This window comes from Parambassis ranga, chromosome 10 (genome assembly GCF_900634625.1).
Source record: "Parambassis ranga chromosome 10, fParRan2.1, whole genome shotgun sequence".
Taxonomy (NCBI): domain Eukaryota; kingdom Metazoa; phylum Chordata; class Actinopteri; family Ambassidae; genus Parambassis; species Parambassis ranga.
In genome coordinates this window covers 5,124,904-5,139,198 of record NC_041031.1, presented here as the reverse complement: position 1 = coordinate 5,139,198, position 14,295 = coordinate 5,124,904, and the positions used below count along the sequence as shown (strand labels likewise).

Here is a 14,295-nt window from a genome sequence, read left to right as displayed (position 1 = left end):
GACTTAATTTATTTTATTTGCAACATTTATTACATTCATTACGGTAGTAGACGTCAGGTTAATAACACAGTAGTACTGTTCTATATTTCTTGGTGTCACATTATCACTGACCTATAGAAAAACTGAATATATATATATATTTTAATACCCTGCATGGATTTTGTAATTTCGTTGTAAAGATATTCTCCCTCAGCAATAACACGCGCCACAAAGTTGTTTTTATAACGCACGTGCAAGCCTACCTCTGGCGCGTGGGTGGATGTAGATCCATTAACACCCTGAGGTGCTGCCCTTTTACAATATCCACACTCTGGCTGTAAAGCTGACCGACACGTGGGCCCCTGGTAGACCCATATGGCCCTCAGGTTTTTTTGTTTTTGTTTGTTAATATGGAATTAAGATATAAGATAAGATATCACCGTGGAGCTTATTTGGTACCTTGGTGTGTTGTGTTTTAATACAGGACAACAAGGAAATGAAGTGTGTGCAGATTGTTTAAAAACCTTGTGCTCTGTGAGGAGTCATTGTGGGAACTGCAGACATCAAATGGTCTGGTCGAGACCAAAAGGTGTTTTATTGTGTTGACACTGATGTGGTGAAAAGCAACACTTTTATCCAGCTGGCCTTTTAAATGTGAGTTTCTGAATATTAAAGAGCACACGGCCATCTTTACGCAGGCTTCTTGTCTTAATTAGAGCAGACATTAAGATTAATCCTGAACTCACACTGTACACTGGACCTGGTTAATCTTCATTAAGACGGATGCCCCTCAATGAAACCCTAATCTGATTCCTAGTTTAATCGATTTACTTAGTCCTGTGTGGCCCTTTCTATGAGGGGTTTAAGCTTAAAAGCACACAAAAGAGCATCCTGTCCGGGGATCAGTGCAGTGGGACGAACGCCTCCTTTGATAGCCTGCAAGATGTTTCTTAAAGCGGACTTGGAGAGATTTGTGGGATTATGACCAAAGAGACACAGTAATGAATGTGATAACCCTAACCTTCTACAGCCCTGATATAAGCACATGAAAAACAAAACTAAAGTAGCTCTGTTTTTAGATATAGGGTGACTTTTTTCAAGTGTGAGTACGTGCAGGACCATTAACACTTAATGTTGCTGTTAAAGGCCATCGGAATGTTGATGGGCAGAGCTCAGACCATTAACACCTTGTCTACACGCCCTGGAATCCAGACAGAAATGTTGCATCTCAAGGAAAACAAAGCTGGTGTTTTCACATCAGGAAAATACAATATACAACACTCTAAATGTATATAGTTTATTTCCACATTGCTGTCAGTGACAGATTTTGCACAAGGTTAGATTTTAACTTTCAAATTGCAACTAATCAAACCTTATTTGATACTTATATTTATACCTGCATTCCAAACGGCACCTTTTGCTTCTTTACCTATGTTTATTTTTTATTTTGCTGTAAATAATGTTCATACAGTTTCTTTCTTATATTTCTTTATATTTAAGTTTGCTGAGTGCTGGTATGTTGCTGCTGCAATAACGAAATTTCCCAGCTTGGGATGAATAAAGTTCTATTCTATTCTATATGAATAACGCTCATTTTAATGCGCATTTCACTGCTACTGTATGAGCATCACAACATATAAACATGTTCAATATGCGGGAATCTGATTTTTTGCGATTAAATAACCTATGTGGGCTGATAAGTGATAAAGTTCTGTATTTTATTGAGTGAAACATGTCTGGGTGTGAACACTTTGGAGCATATAAACTCTGAAAAACGTGCAAATGACCGCAATCCTTTGCATTTCAACATTTTACCAATAAGTACCCTGAAGAAGCAACTACCTTCCTATCAACACTACAATACCGCAGATCGCTGTTCAGTCTGGAAGAAGTATGTGTTAAGTGTTCTCCAGAACGCTCTCCTTTCTTGTCTAGCACAGCACAGGTGCGCGCAGAGTATCGGTCAAGTACAGGCCATTCACGCAGCAAACAGGCCACTTGTTCTGGAAAGGTCAGGAAGTTGTGCTTTATTGTGATTGTGGGGGGAGACAGAGATCTCAGCAAGCACAATCATGAAACAATGTTCCCATCATGCATCAGACATGAACATCTCAGAGCAAAGAAAAAATACAATAGTCCCCCTGTACAAAAAAATTAGAGCGCATTTTACGCACGCGTTTTTACGCTCACCGTGTAAAAAAAGTTTCAGCATTTGCGGATTTTCCGCCTGAAAAAAAATCATTTACACTTTATGTACAATCAGAAAAATATATCCTATGTGGCGAGTGGAAGAATATCAGACTGAAAACACCACCTTGGTGGAGAACATCACCTCATTGTAAAATGTACAAAATAATCCAGGCTGTACAATAAAATAGCCCCGTATTTACACACTCTGTCGGTATCTACAGCACATATGCTATAAAAATATAATCTTCTCTTTTTAAGTGTCTTTCACTGAGGCCACGGCCTCCACACGGGGTCCGTGATGTGCGTGGAGACTCCCGTGGAGGGGGAGAGCAGCGTGCTGGAGCAGTGGAAGCTGGTCCTCTCCGTGAGGTACGGAGGAGAGAGCTGGTGGTGGTGATGGTGCTGCAGGTGATGTGGAGTCAGAGCAGCCAGGTCACCAGGAGGAGGAGAGGGTAACATGAGTCCGAAAGAAGCGGAGTGTGTCCGGGGCTCTGTGTGCGTAAAAGACGCCTGATCCAAGTCTCCTCCGGTTTCTAACTGCTGGCTCTTACTGGCAACGAAGTGACCGACCCTGAGCAGACAGGACCTCATGCCGCCACGGTAGTTCTTCTGGGGGGCACAGCTCTGCCTTTGCTCCCTGGACAGTACTCTCGTCACGGCCTGGTGACCCCTTTCCCTGGCCTTGTCTTTTTTCAGAAACTCGACCACGCTCTCCAGAATCTCTGCCTTCTCCACCTTTGGGTTGTTCAGTTTCTACAAAGACAAAATACAAATCACTCACTGAACACCACTGAAAAATACACGCAGGACTGTAAAACACCCAAATGACGCACAGACGTACCTCATTGTTTGTGCTCTCCACCATCAGAAGCCGTAACATCTCCAAACTGTGGTTGATGCGCTCTCGCCTGCGCTTCTCCATCACTGGTTTAGTCACCTTTAGAGGCGATAAAAAATACTTTAACGACAACACTAAGCATGGAATTTCATAGAGTTTTCAGAGATGTAACTTACCCTTCTCATGGCCTGTCGGGGAGTCTGTGCTGAAGTCAACACCTTCATCTTAACGTAGCCTGTCTGGATCCAAACCGGGAACGACGACTGGCATGTTTGTGTCCTAGTTACAATTTATTGTTTTCCTTGTGGCATCAGCCACGCCCACACCTCTCAGCCTCACAATGGCGCCTTTTACATAAGAAAGACCCCAAATCATTCTAAGTCGCATGGCTTTATAAACACACTGCACACAGAATTGCGCAATTCTCGATTTATTTTAAAATCTCCTTATTTTATTATTACTAATGTATGACTTAGGCTTATATGCATTGTAGCAAAAGTAAAGTTTCATTGAGAAAAACACTTCTGTAAAGTTTAAAAGTTCATACAAGTGTGGAAAGATGGAGATTATTTTTTTTTCTATTTTACAAGATAAATGTGAGGTCTGTGTTTCAGCAAGAATCCCTCAATTAAATGTGCATCAATTGTATTGTTGTTTTTTTAAATTAGCAAAAACACACACACACACACACACACAAACACACACACACACACACACATATATTAAGATTAAGATTAAGATTAAGAAACCTTTATTAGTCCCACAATGGGGAAATTGCATTTTTGCAACGGCATACAGACAGCAAGGGATAAGTTAGGAAAAAGATATATACAATATAAAATAGGCTACCAATAAAAGATATATACATTATAAACAGTTTACATATTTAACAGTTATTGCACAGGTGAGTGGAGGTAGAAATGGTATATAAACTGTACATAGTGCAACTAAATAAATAACAGTAAAATAAAAGCACATATATGTGTGTGTGTGTGTGTTTTTGCTAATTTAAGGGCTGCTTTTGCTAATTTAAAAAAAACAACAATACAATTGATGCACATTTAATTGAGGGATTCTTGCTGAAACAGACAGACCTCACATTTATCTTTCTCTTTCTTAATGTCCACACACTTCCTCTGTACATTAAAGTGATACAGAGTGAAGTTACCCGGGCCTTGGCTTTTGGGGTAGCTTTCTGTGCACTGCATTTTTTGGTCACCCTGATCCCCATAATAGGCTAAAGTGTGGAGATAACACTGGGATGATCGGATCATGCGGATCCTCTGGAGATTAGGTGGCTTTTCAGAGGCAACGATACTTCCGTTTCAAACCAAAGAGGATGCGATTAGTGGAGGATCAGAGATCAGTGACGGTTACCATGGTAGCCAGGAAGAAAGCTCACTTCATAAGATACATTTTATTATATTAATAAGACACTAAATGTTGGGTAAATATGAATAAGTTCACAGCACTGTGTATAGCTGCTGTAGAATTAAAGCCACGTGGACCCGCCCCATAAATAAGCCTTACAAAGTGCTCTCCTGAACCTGTGATGGAAACTAATGGGTTTAAAATGTGTCCTTTGTTAGCAAAGAAATGGACCGTTTACTTCTAATATCGTGACTCCTCGTGTGTGTCACAAAGGAGTGAACTCTGTTGGACCTGGGAACGTGCGCTGAAGTCGACAACCGGGGACGTGTGAAGTCCAAACATCAGGTCTGCTCTGAAGCGGCGCACACTTAACACTCATGCGTAATAATCATCTTCACACTTCATCACATCAGCAGACAGACGTAAACTCATTTAATACCGTGTCTCATGCAGCTCTGTCTGCATTCCGTCTGCTTTGTTTTTTATCTTCAGTATAAATTAAATAAAGTTTATAAATAAAAGTTTGGTCCGATGTTTGAATGAGACTTTCTCGTTTTAGTCGGTGTGCGCGCTCCGTTGCGCTGCGCACGCTGTCGTTTGGTTGTTTTTATCACTTAATGTAAAGTGCTGATGTCTCACACATCATAAAAAGCCTCGGAGCTGCTCGCTTTCTCACTTCACCTCTGTTCCCACGAGTGGAAAAAGACTTTCCCAGTGTCACACTTCAGCACAGCGCGCACTCTCATGATCTGCGTTTACTGATCTAATTACAGACAGATAAGTAGAAACATTTATTTCACCTGCATACGCATGCGCAGAGGTATTTCACATTAATTTGACTTGTAAGGTTCTTTTAAATGTCACGCCCAACGTTTCTATTTCTTTCTAAGTAAATACACGTTTTTAGAATTTAGAAAAAAACTAATATTTCCAAATAGGATCAGTTTCGATCCTGTTGTTTAAAAAAAAATCGTTCTCGTTCATGTGTCGTCACTCACACCTGTCAGCCAATCAGAGACAGCACGTGGTACTCATATATAGCAGCCACAGCAGGCCTCAGGGACGCGTGCGGCTCCTCAGACCACACAGAACAAACTGCAGTCATGACCAGGAAGGTACAGAACCAACCGGAGGATGGGAAAATAAGGAAAAGGGTAAGTTCTTCTTCTTCTTCTTCTTCTTCTTCTTCTTCTTCTTCTTCTTCTTCTTCTTCTTCTTCTTCTCTGTGTTTTATTTAAGCTTTAGAAACAGTTTTGTTGTATTGTTTATTTGTAAGATCACTTGTAAGACTTTAAAAAAAAACCTCTTTTAGCATCAGGCATATTTAGAATACTTTTTGACCTTTGACCCTCAAAGAAACCATCAAATGAGTGTATTCATGTATTAACAACTTATTCATATTTAGAGGAAAGTGATGGCTTGTTAGAAAGTTTCACATCTTTAACTGGACCAATCACCCTGAAGTTTACGACACTTATTGAATGAGGGAATTAATTCAGCATATGATGCATATTTATTACTCTTTATTTGTTTGTAGATTCTGAAACCCGCTGTGGAGAAGAAGAGGAGGGATCGAATAAATCAAAGTCTAGCTGAACTGAGACGCCTTCTGTTGAGCTCCACATCTGATCCAGTGAGTCACATTAAAACAATAAACATTTAAATACTGCACATGTTTGCAAACATCATGATGAACTGTATGTTTCACCCACAGCGCCTGCAAAATCCTAAAATAGAGAAAGCAGAGATTCTGGACTTGGCAGTGGAATATCTTCAGAAGTGGACAGATGGGAAGAGACCGAGCGATGGTTAGTCAGACAAAGATTTTCAATTGTTAAAAAAAAAGTTCAAAGAAAGGAAAAGAAGGTAGTTTTATTTCTCATCTTGATGTTTGTGACCTTATTTCAGAGCCTAACAACAGTGGAATGAAGACTGAGGGCAGCTCTCCTCTCCTCAACCTAGAGAGTGCAGGCTTTCAGCAGTGTGTGTCCCAGGTGACCAGCTACATACACAAGATCACACCGGCACAGAGAGCAAGCCTGGTGGAGGGACTGACACACCACGCAGAGAGCCGGCAGCCAGACTTCAACCACAAAACCACGGACACAGCTGCGTCCATGGACGACAGCAAAGAAGAGTGTCCAAGGTTGTTTTTTTCGTCTCATTCCCCGTTCCAGCCTCAGTCCTGCTCCACGCCCAGCCACGACTATCTGTCCCCTCCTCCCTCTCCGTGGTTCTCTCCTTCTTTTCCTACATTTGCCACCTCTTCTGCTTTCCCGTCATTTGCCTGCCACTTCTCCTTCCCCTCCAGCGTCTCACCTCCATCCTCCAACACCTCCTTCTTTAGTTTCTCACCATCAGTTCCTCACTTCAGCCCGCTCCCCACACTCAGACCCCCCTCAAACCCTCCACACAGGGAGGGGTCAGCACCAAACTCTTCCTCTCCCATGTGGAGGCCCTGGTTTTGAGGAGGAGCACAAACTGATGGCAGAGCCACCTAGTGGGGATGAACTGCAAATACGTGGGAAATGGACTCTTCATGCCTTGACTGTACAGTGTATATATAGATACTTATATCAATCAAATGACCTATATTTGTATTTCTACTGTAAATAAACCTTAACATTGAAACATTGAAAGTCTTTGTGTATTTGTGATTTCACACATCAACAGTGTAGAAACAGTGAAACACTGATTTGTGTGTGAGAGTAGTTGTTGTGTTGTGTGAGAACATTTTAGAAAAGTGTGAACATTTTGGCCGTTGCTCACTTTTTCACACCCCTTCAAAGGACGGCTTGGTGTGAATTAGGTTTCAGTCAGTGGATACAATATGTCAATGAGTGTCCCCACAAAAGCCATGCAAACCTTTTGTTGTCCAACACAAAGTATAAAACTGCTCGGTCATATCTGTAAAATATCTTATCAAACACAAGTTGTTTATTGAAAACAATTTCTTGTTACAAATGAGATTTTGTTTTGTTATCTCTTGCAAGTTAATTCATTATAATAATAAACCCTCTCAGCCACCATGAAGTATTGTCTTGATAAATGTGCTGTTGTTTAAGAGCATCTGCTGTTTTCATGTTATTTTGGGGACTATATTATTAGACACATGTATGGTAGGTAGAGCAGTGGTGTTAATTTGGTTGGTCCTAAAATAATAAGAAGCCAAATGTTTTTCAAATAAAAGATAAAAATAACCCTTTATTTTTACTTGAGGTGATCTTTCTGTCTTTTCTCCAGCCGAAACAAAACGAGTCTGTTTACGACAGCTGCCATTATCTACAAGACGCGTCGTTATGGCAACGAGTCCGGTCAGAAAAGATCTATCCATTACTGTTTACTAATGTTTTTTTTATCCCCCCCACAGTTTCTCACCTTTGTTAATGATCAGGTGGGGAGAATTTTTCCAATTTGATTTTGATAAAGGAACGTTTCACCACTTTCACACAAATAAATAAATAAATAAATAAATAAATAAATAAATAAATAAATAAATAAATAAATAAATAAATAAATAAATAAATCTTCCACCAACAACCTATAATATTTCAACAAGTCTAAACAACAGAATGAATAAAATCGACATAATGTTATCATAATTTGATATTGTTAAGTAGCTGGTGAAACATTTCAGGCTCCAGGTTAAAATGTTGCCATTAACCCTTTCTGTAAACCATGGATGCGTACACTCGGTATCATATTAACATTTCCCCTGGTTTCCATGCACGCTGTGCGCCACAGGAGCTTTTAGGTTTTTGCGCCAATAAAGCGAATGTAGACTGTAATGACCGTTTAGCCAGATTAAAATGTATCACTCTATAAACTAGAAACGGGCATTTACTGAAGAAAATGCAAGTTTGATTGCTGCAGCTGAAGCATTGCTCTGAATGCTGATGTGAAGGATTGATCTGAATTGCTGGAGAATCAGAGCAATTCATGCCTCTGTGTGTCAGCCTGTCACCATGGTAACAGCAGAGGAGACCCCAAAAACCACCTGGCGTGCGGAAACAATTCGGAATTAGAAAATTCCCACTAAAATGGAGTCTGTAGCTTGAAATTTGTAGGAGGAGAAACATTCGGCAGATGACACCGAAATTGCTTAATATTTGAAAAACTATAATTTTTTGAAAAAAACTTGAAGTTGGCCCGGAATGTCCTCTGTGAGATGAACATTTTGATAGTTGAATGGCTGAAATCGGTCAATGTATGCAGAAGATACGCTGCGCCAAAAAACTTTGATTGAAAGAGTTTGATTGCCTAGCAACGGCAAACAAACTAACTAATGTCAACGGGACCCTAGACTTGTTGCCTGACGACGCGTCTTGTGGATGGCGCCACCTGCCGTAAACAAGTTTCTTTTGTTATGGCTCTAATACAGGTGGAAGAATCCTCTTCAGGTTATCAAGGAATTATTTCCTGAAGAGTCCATTGAGACAACAGAGCTGAATGAGTTTACGTGAGGATGATTTCCGCTGTCTCTGCAGAAAACAGTGTGCTCATCCATGTTTCAAGTATAACCAGCAGGGGGCAGCATCGACACAGCAGTGCAGCAGGTGACCTGGGTCCCTCCCTGACCTCTTACACTGAGTATAACAAGAGAAGGCTGTCATTTGGCCTAAACAGAGGATGTCATGGAGCTATTCCATCAGCGATAAGCCTGAAATGCATGATCATCATTCTTCTCCCCTCTTTTTGTCTCTCAGTGGCTCAGTCCTCCTTATCTGTTGATTAAATCTCTATTACAAGCTCTGAATATTTTCAGCACCAAAGGATTTGGCCTGAGAAAACAGAATTTATCACATGATGGAACTCATCTGTGGATAATCGTTATTCCTCCCTCGCCATGCTGAAGAAACTCTCTCTGTGAGAGTGCCATTAAGTTATGAGGTGGCCATTGTTCTTTGTCAGAGAAATGAGAGGGCAGGCACATCACAGGGAGCTCGATTCCCCCACACCGCCTGCCTGTTGCTGTGTTGATCAGTCTGCACGGACAAATGAAAGCAGAGAAGGTCGTTCACGCCGGAGAGGACGATTTCTGTGGCACGCCACATAATTAATAGGGGAGGGGAAAAAAAATCACCTCTTGGAGTGACCTGACAATGGCTCAGAACTCTCTGGTCTTTTTTTTTTCAGGACAAGCTGATTAGAGCCGATCCTGTTACCCTCTTTAATCACTGTTTTTTCTTCTTCTTCTTCTTCTTGTTTGGCAGCATGCATTCCTGAATCAGAGACAACTCAAGGTGTTGTGCTGTGAGGATGTGACAGGTTTGTCACGGCCTGCTGAGAACCTGTAAATTCCTACGTGTTGTTGCATTTCAAAAACCCAAACGCTCAGTGTCAAACACTTTCATCACACATGTGCACACTTGCACACCTTGAAAAGTATATACACCGAAGAACATGCACGCTGTACTTAACTGGCATGTAGCTCAGCAACTCTGCGGCACAGGTGCTTATCATGACTGAGAGAGAGAGAGAGAGAGAGAGACCCAGGAAATAAGTAAATGTACAGGTCAGCTTTCCAGGGCGGAGTGTGACAAATTACCACTGATTTACTGGTGGAATGCATCATGTCAACACAGACTGATTTACATGTTGTCAGGCTATAAAAGCAGCTCAGAGCAGAGCATTGACAAGAGTCATTTGTACACTTGCATGAAGGACTTTAAATCTGAAATACAAGCCCTCCCTCCACCACTGGTTTTCTCACATTTTGGGCTGTTATGTCTTGTTGAAAATGATCCGGATCCAATCACTCACAACATAGCTGCTATTAGATCCAGGCCATTGTCACCGTGGCCAATTTTCTAAAGTGCTGTACAGTTTAATTATTGGGAAGTCTATGAAATAATCATAGGCCCGCTTTAAGTCAATATCTAAATGAAGTCTACATTCAGATAGTAGGAGATAATGACTGGGTTGAAATTAGAGCTAAAGCTTTGCAGGTGCAAGTTTCTCAACATCAAGTCAACCTGCAGTTAAATCCCAGACTTACACTCACCCAGGCCAGTTCTATTATAGCTTCTCTGATCAGCTGTGCTAACATAACTGCACAAGGGTTTTTTAAGAGGGCTGGCTGCTGCAAAGCGGCCTCTGTAACATGTGTAGATATTCCATTAAGAATCAGCTGTTTCTAACCAGAATAGTCATTCACCACATTAACGATGTCTAGACTGTATGTCTGATGTTATCTTCATTGAAAAAAAACAGTGATTTTAAAAAAAAGGACATTTCTAAGTGACCCCAAGTTTTTGAATGGTAGTATGTGATATATTGTATGTACAGAACATTGTGACATCACACTGCTGCGACATCTGTGTGAAATGCTGTCATAGCTGTTATATTGTTGAATCACAGTGACCTTCATCATCAAACTTCTAGTCCAAGTGAATGTTTGAAACCGTTAGATGTTACAGCACTCTCTTAAGAAAATGTGGGATAAGAAAGAAATTCCTCTTACAGGATTTCTGTCTCCTAAATTTCCCCCTGGGAATCAATAAATCATTGCCTTATCTAACCGTGTGGCTTTCACAGGTTGAATTCCTGAACAAAATACATAAATAGAGAAATAAATAAATAAAAGTTTTGTGAGGTCAAAATGAATTTTGACGACCAAGTTGCAGCTGTGAGTAAATGCTGAAGAAATTTCCTGATGTCATTCATGAGATATTATAAGACAGGGACAGGGACAGGGACAGGGACAGGGACGGCCTCCAGACTCCACTGTCAGTCACACATCATGTAAGGAAAGTGTTGATAGTTCTTTCATCGCTTGTGTCCAGGTGGAAGCAAATGCTGTGACCATTACAGGGTTAATACGGTGCAATTAAACGGACATTTCCGATTTCTCTTCCTCAGTCCACAGATCTTAAATGGGTTGGTTTGTATTTAGGTACAACAGCAGGAGATGATCTTACACTGAAGGCAGAACCAGCCGGCAATGTAAATAAAAACACTATGCACCTTTTCAGTTCAGACGTTGAATTACATTTGATTAAGATTAAGATTAAGATTAAGATTATTTGTCCCACAATGGAGAAATTGCATTATGGGTAAAAATGTGTCAAAAGTAAAAGAATAAACATGACAAACTGTGTTATTGAGTACCTGTTAGTGACTTGCCAAACCTTGAACTGTCTGTGCTGCCTATTTGAGCAGGAGTGACTGTGCATTCTTCTGGAGTTAAGTCAATTTGTTTGACTAAGCTCTGTTTTAGACGACAGTCAGTGGACCCACTGCTTTTTATCAGTCAGATTTAAGGACTGCCGTAGACTCAGTCCCTCCTGAAGAAGAAGAAGAAGAAGAGGAGGAGGAGGAGGACTCCTCACTCAGATCACATGTCAATACTCAAGAATGTAGATCTGTCACTACCCACAACTAAATATCATTTTTTCCTCCCTTTCATTTCTTTCTCTTTCCCTCTCCTTACAGGGTTCTTTGAAGTAAAACAGTGAAAGGATCCCAGACTGTAGCAAATTACCTGTGGACTGAAACATTTTTGACATAAGTCCTGAGAGACGAGGGCGAGCCACTTTTCCTGGCGGCCCCTTTGGCGTTTTTAATCTGGAGCTGAGGGAGACAGCGGCGCTGACAGAATGATGGGACAGCTGGACATGCTTCCAGGCCGGGCAGCAACGGGCAAAAGAAAAGCCAGGAGCAGGGCCACTGCAGACATCTCAGCACGGAGCCAACAAACGCAGGACAGCAGACCAAAGCCTGGACGCAGCGTGATGCCCAGCTCCAGTACATTTATATTTCGCTTTTCAGACTTCTCTTGTGTCTCAAAACACACATTCTGTGAAAAGACAAGCTGGTGTACCATCACCTGGCGTGCAGGTGTGTCCACGAACATGTAATATAATATGTGATTATGTTTACAGCTCCAGGTCTATTTGTATTATTTTTTTGTTTGTTTAATTAAACATTTCCTGTGGAGGGAATACAGGTGTGTCTGTCAGGCACTCCGTGATCACATGATGTTTGACTGCTACACCACAGCAGAGTCAGATCAGAAAGAAAGACACATGGAACATGTGCTCAGTGTGAATGTGTGAGTGTATTCAGACTGAATCTGAATCAGCAATGAAGACGCTCCAGGACACAGGATCCAACACAATGTGATGGAAGATTAAATCATAATGACAAGTGCATGTTTCAGCTGACACGGCTTTGTTTTGGCGCCATTGTACGTTAAATCTGTTACACTTAGAGTTAGCTTAGCACAACTGCTTTAGCATCTATACAGCTGGAAGCATGAAACCAGTGAAGCTGCTTTTAAATGTTGCTGAACAGGTGTGACATCATCCTTCATTTGTCTTTTTTTCTTGTATATATTGTTTTCATTGTTCTTTGATATGCTGCTACAACAACTTAATTTCCCCATGGGGATTAATAAAGTAATTCTTAATCTTAATCTTACTCTTTCCAAAATATCTGGACATTGCTTCCCGATATAAAAATGGAGTTCGGTGCTTTCTTTCTGGCTGATTTCACCTCAAAGAAAGAGAAAAAGGTGAAATGAGAGGCCGTTAATTACATTCATCTGTTTGGTGGATGAGGACCAAACAGCCCAATGTCTCTCTCTGGGAACTTCATTGTCACAGCAAACCTACTTAAAGCAGACAGGAAGTAACTTGAGCCAAACAGGAGGGAATCAAATCAGAGCTATCTTGTTTTTCAGAGCAGGGCAATTATATTTGACATAAGGTGCTTTTCACTCATGCATCAGTGCTCTCTACTTTCAGGGACTGCTATCACATTGGTCCAGTGGTTTGCCTTTTCTTCCTCTCAATTTTACAAAGTCATTTTGCTGGAGATGATGAACAATGGGCGTCTTTTCAGAGATCCTATAACCTTTTCTTCCTGAGGGACCTCGCTGCAGTCAAGTATGCCAGAGCGTATTGTCATTCTCGCTTTGCTCGCGCTGTCCAAATTGTAATCTTTCCCGCGCTGCTCAGAGATAGGCTATCTTTAGACTTAAGGCGCAATTAATTGTCAGTGTGATCTGATGTGAAATCGGGTCTCTGTTGGCTTTATCATGTTGCCACTTTTATCTAAATCCTTTTTTTTCAGGAATTAAACCTTTCCTGCATGTGTGCTTGTGAAGCTTTGTAGTTTGTGTTTAGAATCCTGCATCCCCCAGGCCCATGGGTGGGCTGTGACCCTGCTAGCCTGCAGCCACAGCGGGTTACAAACTCTCACCCTGCAATGCTTGCAATTCCAGGGACGTACTTCAGTACACTTTTTGCTCTTTGCCCCTTTCTAAACTTTAGTAAGGACCCGACAGGTCACAGGTCAGGGTCTACTAAACCGAAGCGGACGATAAAAATAGCCACTGATACACAGGTCATCTATAAATACTAGCTTCTGTCTGTTCTCATTTGGAGAAGTCTCTGTCTTCCTGGCAACTGTTTGGGAACTTTTGACATTTTGTCTTGATGTCCCTAGAAACAGGAGTGAGGGGCCGTTTTGTTCGCACACAAAAAAAAAAAAAAAAAAAAAAAAAAAAAAAAAAACAGGCTTGATGATGTAGATGTCTTTTTCCACGTATGTAACCTCATACTGCTGAGAAAATGTCAGAGTGCAGGAGAAACAGCGTGTGGACATCAGATTCTCTGGGCCCTTAAGGGGCCCCATGCACTGACAAATAGAGTGGCCTGTCCTTATCTCCACCATGTAAGAATTCCACCTCTGCTGCTGGAGACTGCAGCGTATGAGGCGACCTTTAGAACTAAATAGGAAAGCTAAAATTAGCCTAATTGGATGTTACATGGCTCAATTTACAGTAACCATACTATATTTAACAGCAAACAGAAAAAATGTGACTTCTTAGTTCAGGCCAAAGTTCTTCAAAAGCTGTGTTGTTATAGAGTCTGAACAAAGAATGAACAAACCAATCAAGACAGTGTTGGAAA

At 41.1% G+C, this 14,295-nt stretch overlaps 2 protein-coding genes across 2 annotated transcripts; one reads left to right on the top strand and one right to left on the bottom strand.

The window, feature by feature from the left end:
• Positions 1 to 2,433: 2,433 nt before the first annotated feature.
• On the bottom strand, positions 2,434 to 3,231 carry her5 (hairy-related 5). Its single transcript, XM_028416911.1, has 3 exons — positions 3,184 to 3,231; positions 3,011 to 3,106; positions 2,434 to 2,922 (listed from the first exon to the last, which is right to left on the bottom strand). The coding sequence occupies exons 1-3, from the start codon at positions 3,229 to 3,231 to the stop codon at positions 2,434 to 2,436; spliced, it is 633 nt and encodes a 210-aa protein (XP_028272712.1).
• Positions 3,232 to 5,454: 2,223 nt separating this feature from the next.
• her11 (hairy-related 11) lies at positions 5,455 to 6,846 on the top strand. The gene is made up of 4 exons (XM_028416812.1): positions 5,455 to 5,532; positions 5,916 to 6,011; positions 6,093 to 6,190; positions 6,321 to 6,846. Exons 1-4 carry the CDS (start codon positions 5,482 to 5,484, stop codon positions 6,844 to 6,846), a joined length of 771 nt encoding a protein of 256 aa, XP_028272613.1. The 5' UTR covers positions 5,455 to 5,481.
• Positions 6,847 to 14,295: the final 7,449 nt, after the last annotated feature.

Excerpts from the sequence above, each read along its gene's own strand:
- her5 (XM_028416911.1), bottom strand. The coding sequence starts at position 3,231 with ATGAAGGTGTTGACTTCAGCACAGACTCCCCGACAGGCCATGAGAAGG. Across the intron at positions 3,107-3,183 it reads CCCGACAGGCCATGAGAAGG|GTGACTAAACCAGTGATGGA; the intron begins GTAAGTTACATC and ends TCGCCTCTAAAG. Across the intron at positions 2,923-3,010 it reads TGGAGAGCACAAACAATGAG|AAACTGAACAACCCAAAGGT; the intron begins GTACGTCTGTGC and ends TTGTCTTTGTAG.
- her11 (XM_028416812.1), top strand. The coding sequence starts at position 5,482 with ATGACCAGGAAGGTACAGAACCAACCGGAGGATGGGAAAATAAGGAAA. Across the intron at positions 5,533-5,915 it reads ATGGGAAAATAAGGAAAAGG|ATTCTGAAACCCGCTGTGGA; the intron begins GTAAGTTCTTCT and ends ATTTGTTTGTAG. Across the intron at positions 6,012-6,092 it reads TGAGCTCCACATCTGATCCA|CGCCTGCAAAATCCTAAAAT; the intron begins GTGAGTCACATT and ends TTTCACCCACAG.